The sequence below is a fragment of the Hydra vulgaris genome, chromosome 11 (assembly GCF_038396675.1).
Source record: "Hydra vulgaris chromosome 11, alternate assembly HydraT2T_AEP".
NCBI classification, from domain to species: Eukaryota; Metazoa; Cnidaria; class Hydrozoa; order Anthoathecata; family Hydridae; genus Hydra; species Hydra vulgaris.
In genome coordinates this window covers 17,119,870-17,136,705 of record NC_088930.1, presented here as the reverse complement: position 1 = coordinate 17,136,705, position 16,836 = coordinate 17,119,870, and the positions used below count along the sequence as shown (strand labels likewise).

The 16,836-nt window shown below is 28.3% G+C and overlaps 1 protein-coding gene across 5 annotated transcripts in view; it reads right to left on the bottom strand.

Annotated features, from left to right (window-relative positions):
• Positions 1-12,358: 12,358 nt before the first annotated feature.
• The window catches only part of LOC100211223 (SH3 and multiple ankyrin repeat domains protein 2), a 51,044-nt gene continuing 46,566 nt past the window's right edge, over positions 12,359-16,836 (bottom strand). For 4 of the 5 annotated variants that reach the window (XM_065810304.1, XM_065810306.1, XM_065810305.1 and 1 more), the window contains 2 exons: positions 14,910-15,077; positions 12,359-12,961 (listed from right to left, as the gene is read on the bottom strand). In XM_065810304.1, the coding sequence (XP_065666376.1) occupies positions 12,813-12,961; positions 14,910-15,077 (317 nt within the window). In that variant the 3' untranslated portion in view covers positions 12,359-12,812. The remainder of the gene's footprint in view (positions 12,962-14,909; positions 15,078-16,836) is intronic. The other variant, XR_010641815.1, reaches the window with a different exon arrangement.

The window sequence follows — 16,836 nt, the reverse complement described above, 5'->3', positions numbered from 1 at the left end:
GGGATTTTACTGTATATATAATCATTGAATGTATTCATGTTCAGGCTTCAGCGAGAGTAAATGAGCACAAGAGTGGAGGAAAGCTCTCCTAAAACGAACATGGCGAGCCATGCGAGCTGCTCCTCTAAAATACTTTTTACGAGAGCTGTTTATTTATATAAAAATTGCTTATTAAATACAATAATTGGTTTTATACTTGTTACAAGCATATGTTTGCAACATTAATGTTACAATAATATACACATAACAATAGGGTGTGTCGATTTTTTTTTTTTTATCAATTTGAAAAACGGCAAGATGACTTTTGGTGAAGAATTTTACGGGGATTCCGAATCCGCAAAAAAAAATTAAAAAAAAGAATGTCTTGCTGGGTGGGTCAGCACTTTTTTTAACGGAAAAATGACTAAAATATGACTAATTAACGGAGGGAAATAATAATTGAAATTTTTTTTTTTTTCAATTTTTGAAAAACTTAATCACTATTACGTTGAACTTTAGGAAAATTTCATATTTGGTGCAAAATTTATAAAAATAACCACAGAAAGTGAGTTTTTGTGAAGGGCATTTTTACAAAAATAATCCACTTTTTTCATATTGTAGACAAAATGTGACGGTAGAGTACGTTTATTTTTTTATCGAATTTTAAAATATTGGGTGTACATTTTTGTGAAGAATTTTATAAGGAATCCGAACCTGCAAAAAAAATAAAAAAATTAGATTTTAGACGGGGAACGCTTAGTTTTGAAAGGTAAACTGACTAAAATGTGACTATTTAAAGAGAAAATATATTTACAAAAAATAGAAGTTGTAATATTTTTGATAAACTCAATATAAACAATATTGAACTTTATGAAAGTTTCATATTTGGTTAAAAAGTTGTAAAAATAACCACATAAAGTTGGTTTTTGTGAATGTTATTTTTATAAAAATTAATGCCATTTTTTATACTTTAAACACTCCATGTAGCTGTAGTGTGTGCCGTCTTTTCCAGTTATTATTATGCTTTAAATATAAGGGTATTTTATTTTTGTAAAGAATTGCACAAGGAATACGAATCCGTAAAAATAAAATAAGATCCACTTTATTATATCTTGTAAGATCCGCTTTATTATAGAAAAAATGACAAAATTATGTCAAAATACAAAGTTAAAATAAAATTAGAGAAAGAAATTATTTATTTGCATTTTAATTTCAATATTTCGTATAAAAAATCTTTTTTAAATTTACATATAAGTAACAAATAACAGTTAATAAATTTTATTTAAAATTGGTAATTCCAGCTAAGTTAAATTTAGAATTGTTTTTGCTCATGAAACTCCTGCTGACGTCTTGTGCTCTTATATATCCTTCTCTCTTTTCATGCGAATATGTTTTTGAACAAGCCTCTGTAACCTATATAAAACAGTAAAAATAATTTCATTATGGAACAATTTTAAATAAATTATTGTATTCTTATAATTAGATAAAAAAAGAAACCTGCTTAACACAACGTTCGATGGATTGTGAATGACATGACCAATCTGGAACAACCATAGGCTGGTAAAAATATTTCTGATTTCATGGGTTGTGAGGCTTGTAGTAAGAAGTGGTTCGTATAATGAATCTTTCCAATCAATTAGATTGGTTAATTTATCAGCATCAGTAATTATGCATGGTGTTTTGCGACTTCTTACTGAATCATCTCCAAACTGGGTGTTATCATCTCCTTCCCCTCTAATTTCTAGTATCTTTTGCACTCCGAACTTTCGTTCCTCTTCATTGTTGGAACATAAAAGAGTCTGAATAATGCACTCACTAAATGCAAATCATGCAGATCTTTTTACAGTTTTTATTACTATTCCAAAAACTTCTTTTTTTTGAAATTTTAATTGTTTCAATTGGAGTAAAATATGCCTAGGTTCATCTATCCAGGAATGTTTTACCTTAATTTGAAACCAGCAAGGAAAATAAACACCAACTATAAATTCAATAATTAAGCGTAGGTTTCTAAGGTTCTTTTCTGTTAAAAAATGAACTGAAACCCACAATCTACAGAAACGATTGGCAGTAGTAAGCCATCTTGAATGAAAAACATGACCAATTTCAAGGTTTATTAAATTTTAAGGTAAAACTCCAGATCTTATTGCTGTTACAATTCTGTATCCGTAAGCTTGATCAGACGAAAGATCCTTAACTATTTTGTCTGGCAAAACAATAAGTGGTTCACCTAAAGTTACCATTTCAAAGTTCTTGTTTATTTCCAAATCTGTAACTGTATCCAATAGTTTTCCTAAATCACCGGACCATTTGTTGTTTGAAAGTGTTTTTTCATCTAATTCAACTATTAGATGTCTGAGGGGTAGTTCATTTGTATGAAGAGCGCATATTAGCCAGTTCAACTTTTTATCAAGTTTTAATTCGACAAATTTTATGACACCTCCTTCCCATCCAGTATTAACATTTGTAGAATCGCCTCCCAATGCTTGAATTGTTTTGTCAACACCATGTTGAATCATCCATTCGACTAAATGATCGGCAACTATTTCGGCATGCTTTTTTTCTTCAGATGATTTTTGTGGAGTAAAATGAAACAAAAATCCTCCACCTGGTTCCATGCATGTAGTGTAATGTTCCTCTTTAATAGATCCAGGATAAAACCGACTGGATCCTTCTACTTCTAGCTTTACTTTGGTAACGTCTTTTCTATTATCAAACAAAATACAATTGATGTTCCCATTGCCTATATATTTTAAAATTTTATTTTTCAACTCATTCATTACATTATCTTGAGCTCTTACAATTTTTTTATGGTCAACAATAAACTGTGTATCTTTCTCAGTAATCAATCCAGCATCAATCCAGGCAGCTGTAGTCAAAGCCGCAGCAGCTCTAGAAGAAACTCCGTATCTAAAAATAGAATTTGTTTTTAGATAGTTAAATAAAGAATTTTGTTTAATTTAAAATAAAAAGTATATATTTTACCTTAGACTATGTATTGCGACATTTCGTACACTTTTAGTATTATATTTAGACTTTTTTACTTTCGAATTTGAAGTACTAGGTTCTGTGTTAAATTCTTCATTAGTAAGTTCATCTTCAGTCATTGAAAAATCATTGTTTAAAATTGTATTTGTTGTTATGCTGTTTGCCCTTTTTCTCTTAAAAGCTTCTTTATTAGAATGGTTATATAATTTTTTAACCTGTCTGTTGTGTTCAGGCATATCTTTGGAAGATATTTGAAGCAAACCTTTAGCACCGACTTTATCTCTTTCGGTTTTAATATAAAAAACGTCTATTATAGGAATTTTATATTCCTTAGAGCAGTTGCATGTAATGTGGGCTTGTTGTTTACAAATAACTTTGCAACCAAATTCTTTACAATCAGAAATTATACACTTACAATTTAAAATATCAAAAAGTTTATCCAATTTCAATATAAAGTCTTTTTTATTTTCTTTATTTTCTCTGTTTGCTGATATTAAAAATGCAACATCCCAAGCTTTTATAATTTTGTACACAATGTTTTTTTCAGAATAAATTATAGGAGCTTTAAAATTAGCGTTTGCTTTTTGCCACTGGGTAATAACGGCACATGCAACCTTTTTTGCCATATCTTTTATTAAAAAGGTTCTGGAGTTTTTATCACACTGTTCTCTTAAAAGGACTGCATATCGAAGTGTGTCTCTATATGTTGGAAGTTCAGATAGTAGCAACTCCTTTCCAGTACCAATTAACTCAGTTATTGAGGTTTTTTTCATGTTTCTTGTCTTTATTGTTATTTTTGTGTTAAAAGATGCCATATTAATTTCTACAATTTTTTTTATTTTGTATGTTTATATATAATCAAATTTTCTTTATAATATATAATCTTATTTAATCGCTTTTATAGTCAAAATTTAATTTTAGTATCATACTTGTCACTTATTTATCAGTAATTGTGAATAATTATTAGATAATATAATTATATTGCTTAAGTAATACAATTTTAATTAACTAATTTAACAGCTGTCGTTAAAACTCTACCGTCACATTTTGTCTACAATATGAAAAAAGTGGATTATTTTTGTAAAAATGCCCTTCACAAAAACTCACTTTCTGTGGTTATTTTTATAAATTTTGCACCAAATATGAAATTTTCCTAAAGTTCAACGTAATAGTGATTAAGTTTTTCAAAAATTGAAAAAAAAAAAAATTTCAATTATTATTTCCCTCCGTTAATTAGTCATATTTTAGTCATTTTTCCGTTAAAAAAAGTGCTGACCCACCCAGCAAGACATTCTTTTTTTTAATTTTTTTTTGCGGATTCGGAATCCCCGTAAAATTCTTCACCAAAAGTCATCTTGCCGTTTTTCAAATTGATAAAAAAAAAAAATCGACACACCCTAACATAACAAGTGTCATTTATTGCAACGTGAAATATTCGTTAAACGTAAAATTTTTGTTTTGCAAGAACCGTGCCTGATAATTATCCAATTAATTAAATTTTTTTGACTTTGCGTTTTTCCTTTTAGCTACAATGATAATTATACTTTAGAGAGAAAAAAAAAATACTTTTGCGAGAGCTGTAAATTGCTTCCGTTGTAAGCTTGTAGTAACATGCAGGCCTCGGCGGGAAGCGAGAGCTTTAGCTCTCATTTATGAATAATTAGTCGCTAACTGTTAGAGATAATGATCGCATTAAACATTATGCAGGTTACTATGGAAACTTCGTTCGGAAGTTCACAGCAAGCAAATTCTTCAGTTTTTAATGAATAGGCCACTACAAAACCTGACACAACATTATGTTAGGCTAAGAGATAGTCTAGCGGCTCCCAAGGAAGACAAGAAAAGAAGAAACGTGGTTTGCTTCAATCAGGCTTTGATCCTAAACGACGCACGCTGCTGTTTAATAATGAACGTTCTTATTAAACAGCAGCAATATTATTAATGTGGTTGAAGAAACAACTGTTCCCGAGACAAACCCAGTGTCAATTGAGAAAAATGCTTTTTTATCAAATATAACGCCTAACGTAATCAGTGAAGCAAGTACCATGCCAAATACAGTGTCATCCAGTCCTCAACAACATAAGCAATCAGATTTTACCATTAGCAAATTGCCCGTAAAAACTATAACAGACTGTACGTCAGAACCTACTGCTGTAGTTATTGAAGAAAGTATAAATGATGTATATATAAGCAGGTAATGCTAACTAATCTATAAGCAGGTAATGCTAACTCTAGTTGTCTCAACCATAAACATCAGTGTACCAAACAACTAAATTGATTTATATACGGCTTACTGACAGTGCACAGCGTAACCAAAGAATAGCATTAGTAAATTATAACATGATTCAGCCAAACCATACAGTTGTAAAACATTTACCGTACGATCCAAAAAGAGTACCAACAATTGATTTCTAATAACAAGTATGTACAAAGACGTTGGATAACCGCAAGAGTTGAAGACAATCAAGTTGTGGCACTGTACTGCAATGCATGCATAACAGTTTTAAAAGAAGATTTTAGTTTTACTCTTGGGTTGAAAAATTTCTACCACATAAACCAAAAAATCAAGGATCACAAAGAATCTAAATCACATAACGCTGCTGTAATTGCACTATTAAGTTGTACAACAGAAAAAGATATAAGCTCTTTATTTAACAAAGGTCAAGTGGAAAAAGCAGAAAGTGCAAGTATTAAAACTAAATTTTGAAGTATTCAAACCAATTTTTGCAGCAGTTATTTTCATTGGGAAACAAGCGTTTCAATCCAGAGGTAACCAGCGTGAATCTCTTTACAATTTGATAAACCTATTGATCACGGGAACTTTTTGAAACTAGTATTACTGATAGAAGAGTTCGATGTTCCACTTAATAATCATATAAAAAAGCTATTCAGACAAGACTAAAGAGGAAAGAATGTTTGATACATAAAGGAAAGGGAAGATCACGTGGACGTCAAGACTTGTTAACAATGTTGTCAAAGACCACAGTTAATAATATTCTAGCTGTTATTTCAAACTTGATGAAGAGTTATATAATCGAAGAAATTGGTGATCAGAAATTCCGTGATCAAATAGAAGGTAGTCAAGATACGTTGGTGATTGATTAGGAGACGATAATCTTGCGGTATGTAAATGGAGAAGACGTGAAAGACAGATTACGGATGCAACAGGTGCAGGGCTATACCAACAATCGAAATCAGAGCTTGAACGCAATGGATTAAAAATGGAAAAAATTGTGGGTGAATCTTTTGATAAAGCAGCAAACATGCGTGGTTCGTTGAATATCATGGAGTTCAACGTTGCATTAACAAAGTTTCACCAAAGGCTGTATACATGTGGTGTTACGCCCAGGTCCTGAATTGGTCTCTTGCAGAGTACAGCGACTTACTTTGGCAATTCTTACAAACAAATGAATTTTTGAACGGATGTTCTCATTGGACAAGAAGTTGGATCTGTTAAACTGAAAAGACTACAAAAAATTGGTAAAACACGTTGGTGGTCAAAACAGGTGGCGCTTGAACGAATCATTGGAACTTATGATGCTCCACAAGTGGAGCTGTTCTATGCTGTTTTGCAAGTTTTTAATTGTATTAGGATGTCTTCCAAATTTGATGCAAAATCAAAATTTGAAGTCACAGCACTGCATGGCAAGTAATGTTAATTTGATGTGCTTCTTGCAGCCTTTCTTCTTCTACGTGTATACGCTATTTTGTATCAAGCTTTCGAATATTTGCAAACAAGAGGTCTGGATTATTTAAGTGCTTGGAATATGGTAGAGTCAGCAAAACAAGAACTGCAGACAAATAGGCTCTCAAAAATACTACGAGATAAATTTGCACTTAGTCCTAGTGACGAAGATTCTGAAGAATTGAACTCAGTTTCAGAGGATACTTCAACAAAAGCTACTGAAAATAAGAATGATAGAGGTTTCCAGAACTTTGAACGTTGTGAAAGGGTCTTGTAAAAAAAATTTAAAATGTTGCCATTGTATTTTATGCAAATATTCCTTAAATGCAAACTGCTTGTTCAAATCTGCTTTTGGCTTACGAATATCTACTTACACATTCATTCTCACAATTGCGTTTAGAAAATTAGGTAACAACAAGCTTGAGACATTAATGTTGATGTCGACCGAGAAGGATTTTTTAGATTCAATTGCAGTTGAGGACGAAATTGGCTATTTACGTAAAGATTCCGTAGAGTTATCAAAGATGTTGCTTCTATAAATTACATTAGGAGATTGTAGTCAGTTACATTACAAATACCACAGGGTCCATTTTAATTTTTTTTTATCTTAAATAATTTAAAAGGAGTGTTATTATTCATTTATCATAATAAATTTATCTTTTTATTATTACTATTATTATTATTTTTATTATTATTATTGTCTACGTAATTATCATGTATATTTCATGCATAAGGAGAAGGACATACTGAATTATATTGTAAGCCTGAATGATCTTAAAGATCATTCAGGCTTACAAAAGTTTAAGTTGAACTTTTGAAGTGTACCATTACTTAACCTATTTGTATTCAAATTGAAAAAACCTTCATATGGATGACTTGTAATAGCTAAATACCCCCACACCAACCCATTTTCTACCCCTTTTCTGATTGTTACCTTACTCTTCCTAACTAATTTTTGATTACGCTTTTTTTTTTTTTTTTATTTGATTATACACAATGAAAAGATAGTCCAAAATCCTGTTGCCGAGTATATAGTACCGAAACTGTTTTTTAACCGAGTACCGGAACTGTTTTTTAACTTTTATAAGACTATTAAAAATTTGTATCAATAAACTTAAATTTTTAGACTTTCCTGACTAAAACTCTTGGTTATTGTAATTCCAAAAAACTATAAGCTAAAAAAAATTTTTTTTACGGATAAGTAAAAAAACTTAAAAGAAATTGTTTGGGTGAACCATTTATTGTCCATTGTATGGACACTCTAACAAAAACCAAGAATTCAGTCGTACTTTTAGTTTATGTTTAAAATCGCCAATCAAACTATTCCTAACTGATTTTTTATTGTAACCTTAATTGTCTAACTCTCATAGTTCCTAAAAAGATTTTTATTTTAGTATTAACAAAATTACGACCTTATTTTAATACAAAGAAATGCATGTTTACGTCCATTCTTTAATATAAGTTTTTTTGACGGTTAGCTTGTCTTTCAAGCTTCTTTAAGTTTTTATTTTATTATTTTTTTCAATTTACATCTTATTTTTTGTTAGGTTAATAAGGTACTCATGAAGTATAACGATTTTGTCACTGAGCACCGCGTAAGAGTATTTATTATTACTACTATTATTTTTTTGTAGTTTTGTATGCCTTCAATTTACCGATTAGGGATTAAAATTTCCCAGAAAAGGTTCAACTCGCAAAATTTTTCGGGAATTTTGGAAATTTTTAATAAAATACAAGTTTGTTAATTAATAGCTAAATTTAGTGTTTTATTTGTTGCAGTTATTATGGACAATTTTATGGTAAAATATTGTGAAGCAGATTATAAAAACTTTAGAAAACCCCCTTTAAAAAACACTTTTTTTGGTATTTTGTTGAGCTTTTTTATTGTAACTATAAGTAGCAACTATGATAATTTGTTTTCAAAATTTTCTAAAATTATTTTATCTTGTTATTTGCTAAGCATTTTGACCTTTATTGTCATAGCAAGATTTATTTAAGGCTAAAAATGATTTGCACCCCTACCACTAAAGAAGTAGGGCCGTTTTTTATTGTCTATTAAATTGGCCTACAAGTTACTAAAAACTGTAGAATTGTACATAAAAAGACTTGATTGAATATTTAAAGTATTTTACAATTTTTTTCTTGATTTAACGACGTTATTGATTAAGGTGGTCGTCTAGTAAAAAATATGTAAAAAAATCAAATTTTTGTTATCGGTGTAGTTTAAAAAAGAAATTTTTGCTCTTTCAGAAAATATATACTTTTAAACATGTTTTTTAATTAGATTTTTCCAAAATTTACTACCTATAATGACATGTATTAGTTTGTTCCCTTAGCAACGTCCTTAGCGACTATATTTTTTGGTTGTTTTGGGCCAATATAGAAATTTTCAGGGTTTGTTCATCTGTATATAAGTTAGTATGTGAACTAGAATCTATTTAATTCTTTGAGTGTTTTAGGAATTATGGGATGGTTTTGTTAAACTTTACCCATTTTTAATTTCCCCAAATACGTAGAGCTACCATTAAGGATCTAAACTTAATTATAAGTTTTTACTGGTTCACATACTAATTTTATGTATATCCTGCATGCAAACCAACCATCATGCAAAACGAATGTACAGCATTTTTTTGCTGATTCAGCATTAAAGAACGTAAATAATTTTTTTTTTATATAATACAAATATAACTTCTTTATGCTGAAAAATAAAATAAACTTTCCAACAAATTGTATTTTTTATTTTTTTACTAGACGACCACCTTAATGAACGGTGAAAAGTAAAGAAACATTTTTCTTAAATTTGAACCATTTAAAAGTACAGTTAGCAATAAAAATAAAGAAGTAATGATTTCAATGTTATTAATTCCCCCGCTATGTTTAAATAAATCTTTTTAAGACTTAAGTCTAACTTACCACAACTTTGCCAAGTGACTTTTGACTTTATAAATCAATAAATTATGCAATACTTTAAAATGATTTAAATGAACACCGTATTTTTCGATGTGTGTGCGTGTTTTACAAGTATCTTACCAAGCATATTAATTTATTATCATTTTACTGAACATTCAAATCAAATGTGTTTACTAATGTAATTTTTAGATAAATTATTATTATCTAACACAACTTGGGCATTTATAACATAAATGCACAAGCTAACCAGAGCAACCGTAGCGCAGTGGTTAGTGCGCTTGCCTTAGTAGCACCTCCGGGCAACTTTAATAACATTGGTAAGGAAAGAGATGTGAATTTCCTTTCAAATGCAATTCCGCTCTGTGATAAGACCGTAAGGACTTCTTGGGGCATCTAAAATATAATTAAAAAAAAAAGAAGCTCGGAAAACATCTACTTTTTGTTGTTCCACAAAATTCATATAGGTAAAAGAAACATATCGCGACATCAAAACAACAAGGTTTTAACTAACAATAGAATCTATTGTGAGTTAAAACCTTTTGTTCTGAGGCCGCGAAATGGAGCGTTTTAGGCAGGATTGAAAAACCTTTTTTTTCAAAGAGAATGACCTTTATAAACTAAATTGGAAATTCAAAAATAAAATAACAACGTTTAGAAAGGGGCAATAACACCAACATGCAATCTATAAAGACCTATTTAGTTTCAGGTAGAGATATTGCATGTGGAAAAATAACTTTTTTGTTACAGCCATTAAAACTTGTGTCACAGAAGGAACCTATCGTTCCTTCCGTGACACAAGTTTTTAATGCCTATAACTAAAAATTTAGAATTCTACTAACAATGTCTTTTCTCAAAATTAAATAGATATTTATAGGTAGTTTGTTTGGTATTTTTGCCTCTATCTTAACGTTTTTATTTTTTTTAATTTCCGATTAGTTTACAAAGGTCATTCCTTTTGAAAAATACGATTTTTCAATCCTGCCCTTTTATTGCTTTTTTTAAATAAATTCGCGATTCTTTAATTGATAAACTTGATTATAAAAATTTGACTAAAAGATGTGTATGTTTGTGGGTCTTTATTAGTTTATATTTTTGGTTGAAATATTTAAAGAATATTCAAATACTACAAAGATAAAACACATGTTTTTGAAACAAAGAAAAATTTTCAACTCTACTACCGATTGCAAACTAGATTGCAAAGATAGAGTTGGTATCGAATCTTAGCTCTCTCGATTCTGGAGCACAACTAACTAGTGGTCTACTGAAACAGGAAATACGCCGAAACCAAAATTTAAGGTATGATACTTCAAAAACAAAACCGAAACCAATACTTTGCCAAATATTTTACCAAAATGAACACCGAAATTTCTGCAGAAGCAGGGCTGGGTTAGGCAATAATATGATGGTGAGTTTTGAAATGAGACAATAAATTGACGGTTTTATGCTAAGGATTATCAGATTTGCGAGATTTTCCGTTACCAATGTTACAAATGACGTATTTGGCGTTACTATTCGAGATGTTAAAATGCTTGCAAACCCAACTTTTTTGACGACCCTTTCCTATTTTATGGAATACGAACGAATTTATTAACGATATATAAATAATAAAATCTCATAAAAAGATCTATAAAAATAATAAGAAGCTAATATCCAAGTGAAAAAAATGACGCGCACTGCTATGGTTTGATTGCTTGTGGTTTTAATATTTTTAAAAGCGGGTGGATAAGCGCTGTTTATTAAGTAAAATATTAAATAATTGGTGAACGATGGACTTAAAATAATTTATGAAAAATGCTAAAGAGCTTTTTGGTTTTCGGTATGTTTTTCAACCGAAATTTTTTTTTCTTACCGAACTTATAAAAAGTACCGAAACCGAAATTTTCGGTATTGGCTTAAATTAAAATTCCGACCGATACCGAATTTCAGTCGATCAAAACAATTAACCATTGCGCCACGGTTGCTCATTTTTTTGTTTTCTAAAGCATATTTTTCTTGGTCTGTAGTTGCTTGTTATGAGGCTCTTTTTGGAGTTGAACCAGTTTTCTTAGATCTTGGTTAGCGTTCTTTGTATGAAAATTAGCTGGAGGAGAAAAAATCATAATACCAGATTTATTAATGATACCAGTAATTAGTTATATTCACTTTTCTACAACCTTTCGTCATTTTAATTGCAAAGATCAAGTTTTGCCTGTTACCTTCTACTTAGCTAAATGAGCTTTTCACTCAATTACTAAAGTTGTGCGTAGCTGAGTGTAAAGCATAAAATTGATATGTTACAGCCGCTAGGAAGTCAAGTCGTCCCTTTTTTGTTTGAAATGTCTTTTTAGAAACCTGAAATTTTCAAAACAATCCGTTAAAGCAGACGTTATCAAACTCTTACCTTCTCATTTGAGCTTCGACTCTTGTTATAAATTAAAACCGAAGCCTGGTAAAATTCAGTGAATGATTCTGATTACAGTTTCAATGGCCTTACGTGAAGCTTTTTCGTTTTATGAACAGTAACTTTGTAAAGGTTTCAGAAATATGAAATGCGTGGTTAAACAGTAGCCCAAAACAACGCCAATCCAGTGAAATATGCACGATACCAATTAAATTGTGTTGCTTGGGGTTTTTGTAAGGTTTGAGTCTTGAAAGCATTCCAACTCGCCAAATTTCCTAATATTTTTTTCAATTTCTTTCTTAAAAATTCAAATTTTTGTAAATTCGGAATCTTTGTCTGAATTTATCACTTAAGGTGCCTTACTAACTTATTTGTAGGAATAAATCAAACTTACTAAACACAATAATAGGTAATATTATTAATAATAATAATTATAAAATACTGTTTTTATTATATATGGTTTATCAAAAATATATTATGTAATATAAATTATGTAATATAAACAAGTACTTGAGGTTCAAACATAAATAAATTACTATATATTTGAGATTCAAATAAAAACTAGTTATATCAAATATTTATTTTAAAAGTAAAATTATAAAAAAATTCTATATACTATAAATAAAAGTCTATATAAAACTTCAAACTTTTATATAAAAGTTCTAATAATGTCTTTTTTAAAATATAAAACTCGTTCTGAAAATATAAGTTTTATCTTTGAAATACAAACCTCGTTCTCAAAATAAAAAATCTTTATTAAGTAATTATATAAAAAATAATAAGATATTGTTAATAATAATTCTATATAAAATTTGTTACTTTGAAATATAATAAATTTTTTATAATATATTTTGACTTCTGTTTACTTCTTCATCAAGGTCCGAAAAACTTTTCAATTACGTTTTTTAACGACCGATTTGGGACTAACTCTGTATGAGACAAAGGAATGTTTGTCATAGGACTTGTTACTTTTCCTGATGAAAACCAAGACAGGATTGATTTTTTTTCATAAGTGAAACCATCTTAAAAAAACACGCAAAAATAAAATAAAAAACAAGTAAAATTAAAAACGAACTTTTAAAACCCAATGCTTTTATATGTTATTAAAACACAAATTTTGTAATCAATTTTTTCTGATATTACTATTTTATTTTTCATGAAGTTTTGATAATCGCATATAAAAATTATTCTTCTTCTTCCCATATAAAAAAAAACTTAATTAAAATTAACTAAATTAATTGCAAAACTAATTATTGAATATTGTATTGTCATCAAGCAAAAGTATGTATGTAAAACTTAAAGAAATTTTATCATCAGGAAGTGACTCAAAAATTGATTGCAATATTTGATGTTAACAGACAGATTAACAGACAGATTAACAGACAGAGACGAGGAGCCAATAAAAGCATTGGGAAAAAAGAACTTCTGAAATATATTTTTTATTATTACTTGCATAAATACGATCATGCTTGTAATCATTATAACTTGCGTAGGTGCAATTATTATTACTTACATAATTTTTTTACTACTTGCATAAATTTAAAATTACTTGCATAATTTTATTATTACTTGCTCCTTTTTCTTAAGTAATTACAAGCATCATTATCTGCTTTTTCTTGCATAATTACAATAATTATTTGCTTTTTATTTCTTATAACAGTTAAAATAATTATGCCAATTGTTACGTTTAGTGACAAAATGAATTTAAAAATTTTTAACAAAAAAATTCAGATACGGTAAAAAATACAAAGGTTTAGATTTTCAGATTTTTTTATTTTTTTTAATACTCTATGGTCAGGGTTGGGGTCAAACACATTTGATCACATACAAATACGTTAATTCTAGATTTTCAAATACAAATTCAAATACAAATATGCAACCGGCGTTTTCCAAGTACAAGTACAATTACAAATATTTGTATTTTAGGTTAACAAAAAATACAAAGTTTTTTTCAAAACAAGGCTGATAAAGCGGTATATAAAAGTTTTCTAACAAGTATCCCTTAAAAACAAATTTTTATTTTAGTATTAAAAATGAAAAAAAAAAAGCAACAACAACGAACCTCTTGGATTTTCCCAAATACACACTAGTTAACCTAGTTTATGGAATTGCTAATACGAATACAAATTCAAATATTTAACAAACTTTTTGATCAAATACAATACGAATAAATTAACGCCAATTTAGCCAATTTTTACAAACTACAAATTTAAATACAAATACGTATAAGACCCCAATCATGCCTATGGTATAACCATGGTTTAATCAGTTCTGCAAATACAGAAATATTTATTCAGCAAAAATAGAAATATAAGCTGAACTAATTAAAATACTGGCTGGTTACTATTATCAGCCAACACACAATGATTATGACGATTATCATGATAATCAATAGTTATTATCATGATAACTATCATAATGATTATGATAACTATCATGATAATCACCAACATTTTATTAGATAAATTTTGACAGAAATAGTTTCTTTTAACATGCGAAAAAATTTACAAAAAACATCAAAAATAATTTTGAAAATTTTTTCAACTAAACAATTTCTTTAATATATGCTGTTGCTGATCGTTAAGTTATTTTATGACAAATATCAAAATATATTGTTAGTATTGATGATTGTGATCGAAGAGTAACAGTGATGTAACAAGATATGACTCAACATTGTAGGCTTTGAGCATGTAAAATTTTTTACGTGCAAACTATAATTGACCATAACATAAAAATTTTAAGTTAAATTTTCTTTAACTACATGTATTTATCACAAAAAAAAGTCGTCAAAAGATTTGTAAATTGTTTTTACAACTAGTTAAAATATATAATACTTTGTTAAAAGAATTACATATTTTAATAATAATACTTTTAACAAAGAAAAAAAATGCAAATTAATTTGTAATAATATTACTGGAGGTATGAATAATATATAAATAATACCTTTATTATAAAACATTTAAAATTTACCTGCAGCAATAACTGGATCTACCATTATTTCCATGGTTATAGGACATAAGAAATCACTAGGAACCACATCATTATCATTGTTACATCCAACCATGCCATCATTATAATAGCTCAGTTGTTTTAACTGGTTTATCTCCCTCATTATTTTATTTCGATGGCCAAGAGGTGCTAAAACATTAAAAAAATTAAATTAATTTTAATTTATTATTATTTTAAACAAATATTATAAAGGATTTTTTTATTCATTAATAATCTCATTTTTTATTTGTCTGATAAATGTTTATCAATCTTGGCCTATTGACCTTTTAGTGTAAAGCAATTCATATATTATAGTACTACTATACTACAATAAATATTATTTATAATAATATATAAATATAAATATGCTTCATGGCTAAAGAGTAAAATGGAAACTATAAGACATTTTTAAAACAAACAAAAAAACAAACTTAAAAAAAATTTTATCCCATAATGAATGTCCTTCATACATAAATACTGCCATACCAAATTCTCAATCAATGTACTCCTACAAATAGCTTTTTCTTGGTAAAAAGAAAAAAACAAAGAATAATGAAAAAAAGGATTGCTGCCCTAATTCAAACTTTTAGTCAATGTAGCGACAACCCCTGTACTGAAGTCATATATTATAGTACATTGTTTTAATTATATCTATACCTAACTATTAATATAATTAAAACTAATATACATTAGTTGTATTTATATTCACTATGTTAAACATTATACCAATTATTTCATTTTTATTCTCAAAATTGAAACTTGTTAGCAGTGCGCAGTTATGTTGAACAATATTAAATCATATTATTGTCAAACTGTCATTGTATGGTGTACAATATTAAATCACATTATTGTCGAACCGTCATTGTATGGTGAACAATATTAAATCATATTATTGTCAAACTGTCATTGTATGGTGTACAATATTAAATCACATTATTGTCAAACCATCATTGTATGGTGAACAATATTAAATCATATTATTGTCAAACCGTCATTTATGACATTTTATGATTGTCACCAGTCATTGTAAAGAAGTCAAGAAAAAATTTAAATTATATAAATGTTCAATTACAATTAATTCAATAACAATTTAAAAAATGTAAATTGTTATTGAAACATTTATATAACAAACAATAAAGTATAAAATATTACAAAATAACAAAAAAAGTAAACAAAAATTTTATTAAAGGTCATGAATCCATAAAAAATTATGGGCATAGAAAAAATAGAAACAAAAAGAAAAGAATAAAAATTAACCGTTGAATGAAAAAAGAATTAAAATAACGATGCTAATATAAATATAAAAAAGCTTAAGTAGAAAAAAGTAAATGATTAAGTCACTCTTAACAAATACAAAACAAAACTGAATGAAATTAATTGATGATATGTTAAGCAGATGTGAGGTGAAAGAACAACAAAAGAAATCTGATTATCAGATATAAGAAATAATGGATTTATGGATAGAGCTATGGCATCAATACGAAAAGATATAACCAAAATAGAGTTGAGTCTAATAAATGTAAAATGAAACATTTTACAGAAATGTTCAGGCAAAATATTAAGCAAACCCTTGCTTAACTTTAGCATTGAAGTATTTGAAAATACAAAGGTAGCAAATGTTAAAACTTTAAAAAAACTTTATCATTAAAGAAGCAGAGTTCAGCTAAAACAAATTATGAATAGAACAAAATAATGTGACATAAACAAATGAAAATTTGCTACACAAATCAATATAGATAATTCAGTTATGAAAAATAAATTAACAAAACAATTAAAGATAAGCACTTTGCGTGAGTTTAAAAAACTAAAAATGTATTATTTTATTTGTTAAACTCATGAACATATAAAAGATTGTGAAGTTTACATAGAACTATTCCAGTCTTCCCGAAGAAAGTTATAATGAAACCTT